At 34.1% G+C, this 15,961-nt stretch overlaps 1 protein-coding gene across 14 annotated transcripts in view; it reads right to left on the reverse strand.

Moving 5' to 3' along the window:
• Positions 1–15,961, reverse strand: part of LOC125667421 (arf-GAP with Rho-GAP domain, ANK repeat and PH domain-containing protein 1-like) — an 86,875-nt gene that overhangs the window by 48,847 nt on the left and 22,067 nt on the right. For all 14 annotated transcript variants that reach the window (XM_056157201.1, XM_056157196.1, XM_056157191.1 and 11 more), the window contains 4 exons: positions 13,007–13,085; positions 9,288–9,350; positions 6,699–6,827; positions 2,257–2,310 (listed from right to left, as the gene is read on the reverse strand). In XM_056157201.1, coding sequence (XP_056013176.1) covers positions 2,257–2,310; positions 6,699–6,827; positions 9,288–9,350; positions 13,007–13,085 — 325 coding nt within the window. The remainder of the gene's footprint in view (positions 1–2,256; positions 2,311–6,698; positions 6,828–9,287; positions 9,351–13,006; positions 13,086–15,961) is intronic.

A 15,961-nucleotide genomic window follows, 5' to 3' on the forward strand; every position in this document is an offset into this window, starting at 1 on the left:
TCAATATTCCAAGTTTAAAGTTTTAATGTCAAACGGTTGTCATGTCAGCTTTTGGCCTGGACTATATTTTGACATAAAAAATGGACCTTGACTTTATAAATGGGTCAAGGTAAAAACAATTGGTGGCATTCCCCCTTTCCTTATTCCCCCTTTTCATATTCTAAGTTTGAAGTCTTAATGTCAAAGCGTTCTAAAGTTATGGTCAATTCATGTTTTTCTTAATTTGACCTTGAATTAAGAAAGGGGTCAAGGTAAAAAATTTTGGTGCACTCTTCCATATCATCTCTCCATATTCCAAGTTTGAAGTTTTAATGTCAAACGGTCGTCAAGTCAGCTTTTGGTCTGGACTATATTTTGACATAAAAAATTGACCTTGACTTTATAAATGGGTCAAGGTCAAAAATGTTGGTGGAATTCCCCCTTTCCTCATTCCCCCTTCTCATATTCTAAGTTTGAAGTCTTAATGTCAAAGGGTTCTAAAGTTAAGGTCTATTCATGTTTTTCTTAATTTGATCTTGAATGAAGGGGTCAAGGTCAAAAATTTTGATGCAGTGCACCTTGTATCTATGTCCTCTTGCCAAGTTCCAAGTTTGAAATCGTAATGTCAAAGGGTTGTCAGCTATTGGCCTGGACTATATGTTGACATAAAAGATTGACCTTGACTTTATAAGTGGGTCAAGGTCAAATGTTGTGGGGGTGGGCACCCCTCCTCCATACCATCTCCTTATGTTCCAAGTTTGAAGTCTTAAAGTCAAAGGGTTCTCTAGTTAGGGCCTGGACAAAATTTGGTTGAAGAAGAAGAAAAATGACAAAAACAATATGTCTCCCCTTTGAAGGGGAGACATAAAAACCCACAAGAGGCCAATGGGCCTTTTAAATATTCACTAATCACATTAGGAGAAGCATGTTGACAGAGAAGGATTGCACATTTCAAACTCAGAAAACTGAGTATTCTAATTTCTAGGATGTTCAACTCTTATGTTTCTCCATTACAAAAATTATAGACTGAACACATTCTCTTTTTCTGGGGGAGTATGTCACATAGGCACACAGTTTGGTCAAGAACAACTGTTGTGCAATAACCTTGCCCTTGGTCCTGAACTCCTGACCTTGGGGTCATAAATTTTACAACTTTGATTGAGGCCATCATGTGTACCCATTTTTATGTTAATTTCTGATTTTAAAGCTTGTACAATTATTAGAGACTTTATTCCTACAACTTGGAACAAATAAGGGCAGTGACCACAAAATTCATAATTTTTGTTCTTTTTCATCAAAGGATGTTACATAGCAATTTTGGTGAATGTGGACAATGCAGTTTCTGAGAAGAAATCAGCAAGCAGCCCATGGGCCACATTCACCTGAACTACTACTGCATTTGTAAAACATTAAATCCCAATTATGACACACACACCCCAACCCCCATTGAATCTATATTACATGAGGATACTTATGTGTTAATTTGACAAACTATGTCAATGTGATTCTTAATTTGAAGATTTTTGAAGAACTTTTTTTTATGAATTCTTACGCGAAACTTTCAATCCCTTTAGTCTCTGACCAGCAATACAAAATCTATTTTTCAGTATGGATCAGAAAGCATGCAAATAAGCCAGAGTGACCAACGGAAGGGAGAGGCATTCCAAAACAAAAAGCAAAATCCGCAGAATATTTTGGCCAATCAAGATTTTAAAGGAAGATCTACTAAAAAGATGTAAATGAATAGAACAGCACCACATGTGATGCTTAGGCCATGTGATGAGAATGTCAATAGCAGAACACCAAATACAGCCATGTGATGAGAATGTCAATAGCAGAACACCAAATACAGCCATGTGATGAGAATGTCAATAGCAGAACACCAAATACAGCCATGTGATGAGAATCACAGGCACTTATATCGCTTGGGGCCTAATTACTATATATAAGAGTATATATACTGTAGTAATTAGGCCCCAAGCGATATAAGTGCCTGTGATGAGAATGTCAATAGCAGAACACCAAATACAGCCATGTGATGAGAATGTCAATAGCAGAACACCAAATACAGCTGTAAAACTGAACATCATCAGGAAACAGAAAGCCTGTCAGACCTCATACCACCTGGTGAAGAACTGTTTTGAAAGAGCTACAGGAGATTGGCTACACATAAGGGCAAGCTCAACATGTGGCAATAGACACTGGTAAATGGAGGAAGCTTGAAGAGGAATAGATAGTATTACAACTTGCATCCGGAATGAAGTAAAAGTGTATTACCTGTTTATCTGGCTCATTCATTTCCAACCCCTCAGGTTCCCCACCAGGTGGCACCTATAAAAGTAAATGAAAGTATATTTACTCATGGGGTACTCTGTGTATAAACATCAATTGAAGAATCAATGACTTACTAACAAAAGTGGATTGCTTGATAAACTCAGCAATTCATTTGTCACAAATTCTGAATTTTACCATGAACAAAAGTACAGTGTTAACTTTTGTACTTAATCTCCTTTATGTAGTGCAGTTGTTTTCAATCCTTGATGTAACCCATACTGAAGTCTCTTTACTTTTAACACTGACCTTGTGCGTGGTCGACAACCAAAATGTGTCTTTACTTACAATGGTTTGTCTGTTCAAATAGTTAATGAGTTCAATTACTAAGCAGTAATTTTTTTCACAATCTGGTTTATTTTGTAAAGCAAAAAATCGCCTGTATGAGAAAGTACAGAAAGCTATGTTTGGAGTTATAAGTAAAATAAGATTATTTGATTTACCGTTTGATTTATATATGTATTTGATAAAAATTAGTGGTGCCAATTTTACTGTATGCATTTTCAAAAATTTTGAGTTATGAAAATATTGATATTGTTGAATGTGGTCATTTATGTTTCTTAAAACAAATCCTTAATTCAAAAAGTTGCATGTCAAGATATATGGTTTATGGTGAAACTGGGCAACATCCTTTATATATATATTTATGATTTTTACTGGAATGATCTCTTATTGGGCAATGATAACAAGTGGAGTGAGATTATTTATTTGTATGTACATACATATCTGACAACGAAAGTAACAAACTGATGGCTTTCTTTTTAAGACTTATCACTTTAGATTTCAAAACGCAAAATAATGAACAATGCCTAAAGATTTACGCACTCTAACATTTAGTTATATGGCAACATGCACACAAAATTTATGATAAACATGTGTTGTCGAAATTATGGAAGTCAAAATTTAACTTGTGTAATGTTTAGACACTTTCAAATCCAAGTCCGAAAATAATATACAATGCCTAAAGATTTATGTACAATAACATTAAATAAAATGCCAAAATACACAAAGTTAGCTCACCAAATATTACCTTTGTAGGATTGAAAGTCACATGTCAAAAGGAAAGCATTAGTTGATAGTTAACTCATTCATTTATTATTCTGTATTGTTAACTCACACATAAATTCATTAATAATAATTACTGTATTAATCAAAATTCTGAGAAGAACTTCATCAATGACCTTGAAAATCAATACGGTTCTTCTTCATTCAATGCCAAAGAAGTATGCAACCTGTGACCATTGTCAGTTTTTTGTTCTCTTTGAATCTTGCTCACAAGCTTACACACGAACAGACACACACACATTAGCGATGCTATATCCTCTTTGCTACTAGTTGCATGAGGGGAAATTGATTAGAATACACACAGTGAACGTAAATATTTAACATTGTTACCAAGAAAGTTACGAAAAATCTTTGTTAAATTTAGAACTACAAACCATCACCTTCCTGTCAAAGTATGCAGTAATATTGAAATCAATGAATGCTACTGCAGATTATGGAATTGTAACCAAATTGGAGATGACTTTCATGACACTGTACACTAACTTTCATGACACTGTACACTAACTTTCATGATACTGTACACTAACTTTCATGACACTGTACACTAATACTGTACACTAACTTTCATGATACTGTACACTAACTTTCATGATACTGTACACTAACTTTCATGATACTGTACACTAACTTTCATGACACTGTACACTAATACTGTACACTAACTTTCCTGATACTGTACACTAACTTTCATGTTACTGTACACTAATACTGTACACTAACTTTCATGATACTGTACACTATAAACTTTCATTCGTGATGACTTTATTTCATGACTTACCAGTGATAAACTGGTTTTTACAATAAGATAATCTTACACAAATGTGAGACATTATAGGACTGGTTTGGGGCGAGAAATATTCATGAGGTTCTTGTGAAACTTGTGAAAATTTCTAGCATGCAAATAAAAATTGGTTTACAGTATTCTGGAATGTGAAGCATTGGGGCATTGAATCAAAATACTAATTTTCATATTTGCAACAACGACCTTGCATTATTAAAGGGAAAGGCAACTCAAAGAATTTTACATGATAAATGATAGGATTAATTACATGATAAAGATTTGTCATACTATTCTGTTGATATTCGGCCTAGATAAGCTTCAGTACTAATTTGAAAATTGAAATTCCCGCTATCTATAGAGGCTGCCATGATGTGGAGCTCTTTTGTATTCAAGACCACAAAAATCAATAATTTTGACGTCACACCGTCTGTTCTGATTTTGATGAGATTCTAAGATCATCAAAGATGTGCATGTGGTTGATCTTACGAATAAATAGGTTGATGCCTTCGAAATTCCCGACCCAACCAGGTCATTTGAAAAGAAAAAAACTACGAAAACTGTGGATTAATCATTTGCATATTATAATGACAAGTTGAGGTTTGAGACATTTGTATGAAGAAACGTTTACTGTCTGCATGGTCTGTGACTCGAATGAGCGTCCTCCTTTTTAATTTCTTCTTGCAAAAGTATGGGCTCAAATCTATTTGGCTCCAAACTTAACTGTTCAGGACTTGTCATGTTTACAGTGTTACTGATGATATAAACCGGAACAGACAGTGTGATGTCATAAATGAAACATCAATGGCCACTTTCTTAGCGGCGGGTAATTTAAAATACATGATGAATTAATATTGATTTAATTGTTAAGCAAGGATTTTTGTTGTTAAAGACTGTCAATTACGATATCAGTAAGTAATACTTCATTCATAAAAGCAACAATGTGGTTAGGGTTGCCTTTCCCTTTAACACTTTACTTGCATCAACGGCCATGCTTTGTGATAATGACATTTTACATAAAATAACTTTACACTGTGATAATGATCTGGTAACTGTAGCAATGACCTTGTATATGTAGCAATGACCTTGTACTATAACACTGCATGACCTTGTATATGTACAGTCTTCACGAAAACTCAGTGGTCCGAAGACCGAGGCCAGTGAATTTGACGGTCGGGCCAGTGAAAATTAAAAATCAGGAAGTCCGATGGGCTTGTAGACTTTTTGTAAGTCACATTAAACATAATTTTGGATTTAGATATTCTAAGCGTCTTATTTGCTTAAATTTATCATCAAAATTAAAAAAAAATAAATCAAATAATAGCACATAAACTAATTGTTTGGACATCGTGGTTTGTTTATTTCGTAAAGTACTTGTAATTGTCAAGATAACTTGTACGTTGATCACGTGAATATTAAACGAACAACTTGTTGAAACAACAAAAATGGCCGCGTTCTGTATCGCACCGCACACCGGTAATTGCTGCTTTATTGCATTCTCCACTTAAAATGAACTTCGACAATTGCAGTTATATCTGATTTTATGCAATTTCTATAGTTTATAGAATTAATCAATCGTTTACATTTGATGTTAGTAGAGAAGGCTAATTCCTAAGGTGCACTCGGGCTGTTTTCATGTTTGTGAAAAATATGTGAATTTGTAGTCTTGTTGTTTGCGGGCGAAGAGAGAGAAAATACCATGTACGGTGTTGTTTTTCTGGTATCGACAGAAAGGATGTCTTAGGATGGATATGAATACGCGCAATAACCATAGTTTCAGTAAATTAATTGTACAATTTTACAATGCATTCCATAATGTATGTGATAAACATATGAAAATTTAGGGGGCCAGTAAATTTTACTGTGGGTCAGTAAATTCAGACAGTTCACTGGTCCGACTGGCCAGCAAGTTTTAAATGTTTTCGTGAAGACTGTATGTAACAATGACCTTGTATTGTAACACTGCATGACCTTGTATATGTAACAATGACCTTGTATTGTAACACTGCATGACCTTGTATATGTAACAATGACCTTAGTTTAGGTTCAACAATATTTTATTCAATAAGTTTATGACAATAATTACAAAGTACAAATATTAAAAGAATTGGAAAACATGCCTTGCAATGATTTATGTAAATCTGCTCTAAAAACAATGAACTTGTACTGCAATACTGACCTTGTATATAAAACAATGACCTCGCCCTGTAATATTGACCTTGTAGATGTAACAATGACCTTGCCCTGTAATACTGACCTTATATGTATAACACAATCCCTGTACTGTAATATTGACCTTGAAGATGTAACAATGACCTTGCCCTGTAATACTGACCTTACATGTATAACACAATCCCTGTACTGTAATATTGACCTTGAAGATGTAACAATGACCTTGCCCTGTAATACTGACCTTACATGTGTAACACTATCCCTGTACTGTAATACTGACCTTGTAGATGTAACAGTGACCTTGCCCACACTATCCCTGTACTGTAATACTGACCTTGTAGATGTAACAGTGACCTTGCCCTGTAATACTGACCTTGTACTTGAGGATTCCCTCCATCAGAGTACTACACCAGAGTAGTGACTCCTGTAGAGTCTCTGCAGCGAATTGGAACACTCTGTTGGTGGTGTGCAGGTTGAACTTGAACTTGTCCCTGTCATTGTCCTGCAAACAAAGAATAGACAGCATATAACACCTATCACCCTACATACTTTAGTATACTATCTTATTCTTATTCCTAATGCAAGTATTATGCAAGTTAATCAACACATATACCCCTATCTTCCATGGTTATTTAACCTGAAGAGAAGAAAAAAAATCTCTTGCTGTGGCCTTCACCTCAACATTCAGATATATCGATATGTTATCTATTATCAATGTTCATTTTCATTCATATATTGATTCGATATATCCCAGTGAACTTGAAATAAAAGACACCACAGAGTCTTCCATATCTGCTTCACACTTGGATATTTTATTGAATAGATGATAACGGTAAAATGACAACTCAAGTTTATGACAAACAGGTTTCATCATCAACTTCCCATATCTTTGTAGAAATATTCCATTACTGCATATGGTGTTTACATTTTCTCAACTGATTTGATATGCAAGAGCTTGTTCTGTGTATGATCAATTTTTAAATTGAGGCAAGCTACTGACAAATAAGTTGGTGTTACAGAGGTCTCAACAATCATGTTTGAAGTGAGCATTTCACAAATTCTATGGTCGTTATAATGATCTTATTTGCAAATACAACTTGCGGTTAGGTTGAAATGCTATCTTACATATTTCATACCAATTGTTAGGCCGTTCTTTACATACTGATTTTGACTATGGATTACTCCGTTTACCTGATCAAGGAAGGGCGCACATGCATTTTCATGATTTTAACCCCTTGAAGAAGGGCGTTGCCCTTGATTTCTACACACTTGAATCACCTTCACCCAAGGATGCTTTTTGCCAAGTTTGGTTAAAATTTGTCCAGTGGTTCTAGAGAAGAAGTCAAAAATGTGAAAAGTTTACAAACAGACAGATGGACAATGGGTGATCAGAAAATGTTTCTTGAGTCTTCAGCTCAGTTGAGGTGAAAAGTTATGGTCAGCATCAAATAAAAATGCCCAAAAAATTCTATAATAATTTGACCTTTACATAAAAGGACAAGGTCAAATGTCTTCAAAAATGGTACACTACACACTGCTTTATCATGGCATATCCACATACCAAATATCAAAGGCCTATGTCAAAAGATGAAAAAAGTTATGGCCCGGACAAACTTTGCATGAGAAGTGGAAGAGGTGGATGAAGAAGTCACACTAAAACAATGTGTCCCCGTTCTGGGGAAGGGGAGGCATAATAACATCCTGATTAAATTTTGTTCTATAATGCTTACACAATATTTCTAGCTTAAGAAATAAAAGCATCTAAATTTTGTATATTATTCCATCGTAAATCCTGTATTATGTAACTAAGGATTGTTTGATGATATCAATAGTTGGAAAATGTGAAAACAAACAACTTTGCTCCAATAATGCTTCACAAATTCTTTAAAGATTTTGAGATATTTAAGAAATACTTTTGATCCCCTGGCATTTGAGAGACTGGCCCCTGAAACTTGATTATGTTGTTCAATATTCCCTGTCATTATCTACCACTTTTGTTCTACAACATTTAACAAAATATATTTTAGTTTCTAAATTCTGAAGCTTGAATATTGAGAATAAAATTCTGAGCAATTGTTGTTCTATAATGCTTTACAAAACATTTCTCATTGAATAGATAGATAGCATCAAAATTTAGTACATTATTCCCCTATAAAAATTGACAAATGATTGTTTGACGATTGATTGATTAAATATTGTTTAATGTCCCTCTTGACAATATTTCACTCATATGGAGACGTCACCATTGCCAGTGAAGGGCTGCAAAATTTAGGACTATGTTTGGAGCTTATGGCCTTTGAGCAGGGAGGGACCTTTATCGTGCCATATCTGCTTTGACACAGGACCTCGGTTTTTGAGGTCTCATCTGAAGAACCATCCCATTTAGTCGGCTCTTACTACAAGCAAGGGGTACTGAGGACCAATTATAACCCGGATCCCTAAGGGATTCGTTTGATGATATCAGTAGTTGGAAAACATTAAAACAAACAACTTTGATTCAATAATGCTTCACGAATTTGCTATAAATTTTGAGATATTTTGAAAAATATTTTTGACCCCTCCTGGCCCCTTAATTATGGGGCTGTCCCCTAAAATTTGAAATAGACTAATAGGTCTCTTCATTATCTACAATTATTTTTTGTACATCTGAATACCGGTAAATTATTTTTGAATGAAAAAATATTGACAAAAATGTGTCAAAAATCGCATGAAATTTTGAGCCCTACTGAGCTTCACCTCTTTTTGCATAAGAAATCGCAATACTGATTGACACATTTACCAAGTCACTGAAAATTTCAAGTTGATATTATAAACAGTTTCTGAGAACACTTGTGAACAGAGCCTTTGAAAATTAAAACATCAATATCTTGCATAATATGTTCCCAAACTTTGTTAAGGGAACATAATTTGATACCTCCAATAATGATAGCGAAAACAAAATACAGTTTTAATCAACATTTACCTTGACAAGTGTTTCAACCTTTTCCATGCAAGACAGAGGGACAATTCTTTTTGAAACCTGGGACTGAAAAAAATTGAATAAAATCAAGTGTAATACAGTATTGAAAATCCACTCAAAATCAAATCAACGACATTATTATGGTTAACGACCAGTGTAATGGGTGGGGAGTTGCTCGTGAGATCAGATTACTATTGAGGGAAAATATGTACCATTTTTATGCCTTTATTTAATCTTACAAATCAATTGAATGTTCTGCTTCAAATTAGACTACGTGGAAGAACTGATAAAAACCAAACTAAATTCAGATGTTGTCATTCAATCAAAAGCTTTGCAAAAATGACAGTTAATGATTTTGCCTCAGGAACAGTGATTTAAAAAGTATCAATATTTTATTACCTACTTATAAGAATGAAGTATGATGTCACAGAAATGATGGATTAACTATGTAGAAAATAAGGGCCTTTTTACGTCTTATACGACAGGGGTTCAAAATTTATCAAGGTTGAGGTCCTTGAGTTCCTGATTCCAAATTCAGATTGGGTAATTATAGGAACACAGCAAGTCCAAAGAACTTCAATACAATAATTCAAATTTAACTTAAATTCACTTTAATGTTGAAAAGATGGCATTTATTTATAAACTACAAGACTTAACCCTTGACAAAATTATACGTCAAGTCAGAAAGGGCCCCATAATAAATCTGAAAATCGAAACAGGTCTTCCTCTGCCTAATCCTCATATGATCATGTATAAAATTTATGAAAATATTCCCTAGGAAACTTAAGTCACATGTGCCAGAGGAAAAGCTCATGGAAGGATGACAGACAGCGTGGTTACTATACAAATCCAAGCATTAATTTAAATTCCATGAAAATCTTCTCAAGTAATCTCAAGTTATTGATTAACATTAAAAATATACAAGTCCTATAACTCTGTAAAGACAAAGTTGATAAATCTGAAAATCGAAAGGGGTCTTCCTCTGCCTAATCCAAGTATCATGTATAAACTTTATAAAAATCTTCCCAAGGAAACTTCAGTTATCTAGTGCTGTAGAAAGTGCTGATTGACAAACAGATGGAGAGACAAAGTGATTACTAAAGGGCACCTGTCATATAGAGTGGCCCTAATAAAACTTATACTAGGATTGTTACTGACTGTCTACAGAAATATGTGAGGTTGTTACTGACTGTCTACAGAAATATGAGAAGTTGTTACTGACTGTCTACAGAAATATGTGAAGTTGTTAAAGTCCATAGAAGGTTCCACTTCACTTTGCTTGTGTGGACTTTAACAACCTAACATATGCTGATAGACAATCAGGAACAAACCTAATATCTGTAAAACTTTCATGGAAATATCTAGTATTTGTGCAAATATCATGAATAGGTAGAAAGTTTCACATTTGGTTTTAAACAATTTACAATAAGGTGTAAGGCCAGAATTAAAAAGGAGTTTGTTTGCCATCGCGCGACCGACCCATTTTTAACCCCCCGACTGGAAAGTTTTTAATGACATAATTTCGGCCATGGTTTTTTTTTCCGCTCCATTCTCCGATTTCTGTTTTTCTTTCAAGTTCCTATCCGCGTTTGGTTCATCTTCACAAGTCAACGGTTATTGATTCGTTACCTCGCACCATACTCGCATCAGTCACCATTCAAAACACGGGTTTGGGACAGGGATGACGCAATAAGCTAAAATTAACTCATCAAATGAGATTCCTCGTTTAAGATGCAAGTTTGGAAAGAGCAAAAACAGAAAGTAAACAATGGTCTTCGTGGGGTACTTTTCTTAACATCAAGAACATTGCGTGTTGTTTTTATTTTGTAACGAGGTAACTAATCAATAGCCCTTGATTTGTGAAGATGTGTTTTGTTTTATTTTTAGTTTTGTTCTTTGCGGCGTTTTGTAAATCGCCGCAATTTTAAGCGCTCAAATGATCGATTCGGCACATGGCATATTGGTAGAATTTTATCTATCCGACGAGGCATCATTCGATAATTATGGACACAAACAACAACTGTGTCCGATGAAAATGTAAATGGGTACCCCGAATATTCGGAAATGCCCGCAATTTACCGAAATGCCCCCAGGAATTAGTTATCGAAATACCACCTAAAACTATCGAAATTCCCCTCTAATTATATACATTAATGCATATTAAGTTTATATATGTTAATCTTTTATGATAAAACGTTTTTAAATTTGTGATTGTATATTTAGGGAATTCAATTGTGTTAATTTCTCGCATTCACGATGTTTCAAAGAAAAATAACTCTAGCAAAATTTATACATAACATTTTTGTTTTCCAATCAAGGGCCCTCAAGGGGCAGCATGAGATTTTTTCCCCTATACAATATTTGTTTGAATTGAAAAATATATATGAATGTTGATTTAATTCAACTTAAGCAATGTATATATATAATGATTAGGAAATAATGGTTGAACACATTCTTCTAAATGAAAGAAAAATAACATGAGTTACCTTCCTTAGATTAACACAAATTCTAACAAAACAAGACTCTTTTTTCATTAAAAAAATTGTTATTTTTTCTTCAGAGACGGTATTTTGCACATTGAATCAATCCCTAATCTTTCAATTTAAATTAAAAAAATTTATTCAAAGGGGAATTTCGTTAGTTCTAATGGGTATTTCGGTAATTCGAGGTACCGCGGAGCACGGATTTAATGTATCAGAAATCGTTTGACCAACATCATTGAACATGAAATTGTGTTGAGTTTATACGAATAATGTTTTAGAACAACAACAATACTACCAAGTTTCAGTTGCATAATACATGCATGTTACATTGGCCATTGAGAGTAAAATCATGGCAACCAAGACTCGAGACAAATTTGAAAAAACAATGGACATATTCAAGATCTGGAAAACGAACACCCACAAAAACAAAGTAACATATCAGAATAACAAAATGATATATGAGCCATACACAAACTACTCCTGTCCATGAAGTTAAAACTGCACTTTTTAGAGAGGTTTCTGACAGTTCTGCAAGTAATTCACTGTTATAGGGATAATTCATCAAAAGAACATAAAATATAAAAACAGAGTTTTGATATTCAATATATTTCCAGCAAAAAAAAAAAAAAAAATCCCTACCGACCGACCCAATAATTTTTATGACCCTCGGGCTATGGCAAACCAACATTTTTTTAAATGTGGCCTAATACAAATGTTGAAAATAACAACATTCCATGTGGACTCACTTAGACTTGCTAAAATTTAAGATTTTTAAGTCCTGGACTTGATTGATTGAATATTGTTTAACGTCCCTCTCGAGAATATTTCACTCATATTGAGACATCACCACTGCCGGTGAAGGGCTGTAAAATTTAGGCCTATACTCAGCACTTATGGCCATTGAGCAGGGAGGGATCTCTATCGTGCCACACCTGCTGTGACATGGGACGTCGGTTTTTATGGTCTCATCCGAAGGACCGCTCCATTTAGTCGCCTCTTACGACAAGCAAGGGGTACTGAAGACCTATTCTAACCCGGAGCATGGGAAATTTTTTTTAACATCTGAATAGATATGCAGTTTAACCATCACAGTTTTTGAAGTAAGATACATAAAAGGGCACAAGTAATAACAAACTGAAACAGTGGTAATGTGATGAATGTACACCAACATTATCAAAATATTTGTATTTAAGGGAGGTTTGATCTTAACCTTGCATGTGGATGGGTTGATATATTTACCTTGCGACTGTCATAGTAGCGTAGACTATTTCCTGTGAAGAGTACCCAGCGCTTCCTCCATCCTTTGTTACCCTTCAATCTGTATCAACAACAAAAAACTAATAAATAAAACATACACAGGATAAATAAGTCACCCTTCACTCTGTGTCAACATCACAGAAACTAATAAATAGGTTACCCTTCACTCTGCATCAACAACACAGAAACTAATATAGCAAACACAAGATGAATAGGTTACCCTTCACTTGGGTGTGTGTGTGTGTGGGGGGGGGGGGGGTGTTAAGTACTGATACATAAATACTAACTTTAAAACCAGTGTTAGTATGCTGAATGGAAGTCAAAAACATGGAATCTGCATATACATGATATGCAACCAGCATAGTGTCCTCTGTTTTGCTTTTGTCGGGTTTCATGTTACCAAATTAAAATATTTGTACAGTTGAGTGGCTTTCCCACTTCCTCTTTACTGTATGTGTAAGGGATTTAAATACACACACAAGTAGCTCCACATACTGCTAATAAGTGATGAATGTCTTGTGGCTAAGACAAAGGGTTATAAAATATAAACCCACACACATACACTCCTGTGTAATTTCAAAAGACAGCTGATCTTAAACTGATAACAGATAACTCCTAAGGCCATATTACAGGTTCTAAAAAAAAATGTCATCTGAATGAAATAATAAACATCTAAATTAATCATAACTTTACATATATATGAATTAACTTTTTTTTAAAAAAAAATAATAGTTTAAATTTCTTCCTGGGCACAGCGACATTATATTCCCAGTTACACGTACATAGCAGTGAATCCGTTGGTTAAGCTCGTTTTGAAAATATTTTTTTCTGTTATCAAAATAGCATATGAAACTCTTTGATTGAATATTTTTCATTTCAGAAATAAATTTCATTTTTGAAAATACATGACGGTATGAAATGCGATGCTTCACATCAACATACTGTAAATGTATTACATTTGGCTGTGTATTCTATTTAGCGCCTTTGGCGGAACACAGCTTCCGCTAAATCAAGTACATCGCTAAATGCCATCCGTAAATCTAGATGTTTAAAGTAATTCAGGAATGCGCTAAATCAAATCTACGCTAACTTGTTGAAAAAACGATTTCCGCCAAATATCGTACACGCCAAATATAATACGTTTACAGTAGTCTTCATGAGGCACAAAAATTAGAGCTTCATGAAAAGTACGCCAGCGTTAAGTGCTGCAGTTCATACCCTCATGCATAAAAATTAAAAATTATTTTTATATTGAAAAGTCTACTTTTTTTTCGTAAGTATTCGTAAATATAAATACACAAGTGAAGTGTTTTTATGTTATCAAAGGAAAGTAAAAATTAACAAAGACGTAATACAAAAAAAATTCTGGTATGGGTGACCTAAAATAAATCCTACATAACAGGCATGCTTCTCTAGCCAATAGAATTAAACACCTGGTTTATGTATTAGCTAGGCTATGCTATACAGTTGATAAGATATATCAATTGTGTTAGTTGTGAATTTCCAAAACTTCCTCATTCTGTTATTACCTGTGTAAAGGGTTTTTTTCTTTCCATTTATGAGCAAATTCTCTTACAATCAAAAACACCCATTTTCCCTAAGATATAGCCTTCCCACACACACACACACAGACATCAGGCAAGGAAAACATTGAACATGAAAAGCTGCATCATTATAATCATAAAAGGCCTGTGAACACCTACACTAGCTATTTGACAACAAGAAATCCTGATCGGCATGTGCTGCAGTCATGATTATTGTTTGTTTGTGGTAGTACTGACTCACAGCAATGGAAGTAATGAAATTAAGCTGTACATGTCAGCTTAGTCAGACAGGCAAGCAGCATGAGACACTTCATTCATGTATACTCTAACACTAAGTTCATTATAGTGATGTTTCTTAGGACTCATCTACTATTCCAGTCTATACTTTCTTTATTATCATTGATATTTTCATGCAGCATTGCAGTTAGGCATTATTTACATCAGAAACACCACAAATTATGATACTCTAGATATTCAGTTAATAACCTTCATATTTCCAATTCTCTGTAGAGCACATTCATTTAAATTTTTGATAACACATGAAGTGTTTACTATAACCATAATGAGTTGTAAACAAATGTGGCATCATGTGTAAGTAAAGGTAGAATATGTGTCAGCTCGACATAAAGGCTCATCCTGCTTGCAGTAAAATCAAATGTAGGAAATCCATCAAAGTATAGCACTGAATGTGGTATTCTGATTGTATGTTACATGTATTTAGTACCATGAAGAACTCAACAACAAAGCTTTACATGTTTTAGCAGTCATAAAATAAATACACCAATTTTTCTACATTAAAGGGGCACAACTCCATCAAAATCAAATGAACCGAAACAAAACTCAAACTTATTCTGTAACTCATCAATATACCAATATAACAATATACTGCACACCAAAATAAATCAATTCAATATCTTAAGGCGTTAATAAAAAAAGTCCAGAAAACTGGTCGCAACATTAATTTTTCTAAGTTAAAGGGGCACAACTCCATAAAAAAAATCAACATACTGGAACAAAACCCTAATTTGATCTGTAACTCATCAATATACATACATCTGCAAAAAAAAAAAAAAAAAAAAAAATAGTTTTACCCTTGTTCGTCCTTCTGCAACACCCAGTTTTCAGGGCCTTTTTCTAAACGCCTAGAGATATTGAATTGATTTTTTTTTGCAGATGTATATTGATGAGTTACAGATCAAATTAGAGTTTTGTTCCAGTTTGTTGCGGGGGCATAATAAAAGTAAACTTTTATGGCTTAGTAAAATCCCAGTCACTCTCTAAAGAATTTAAAAAAAAAAAAAAGGAAATATGAATAGGCAACAGAATGTCAAAATCAATATGTATTTTTCAAGATTGTTTCCTTAAATTTTCTACTCATAATACTATTGTTAGT

The sequence above is a fragment of the Ostrea edulis genome, chromosome 2 (genome assembly GCF_947568905.1).
Source record: "Ostrea edulis chromosome 2, xbOstEdul1.1, whole genome shotgun sequence".
Lineage (NCBI taxonomy): Eukaryota > Metazoa > Mollusca > Bivalvia > Ostreida > Ostreidae > Ostrea > Ostrea edulis.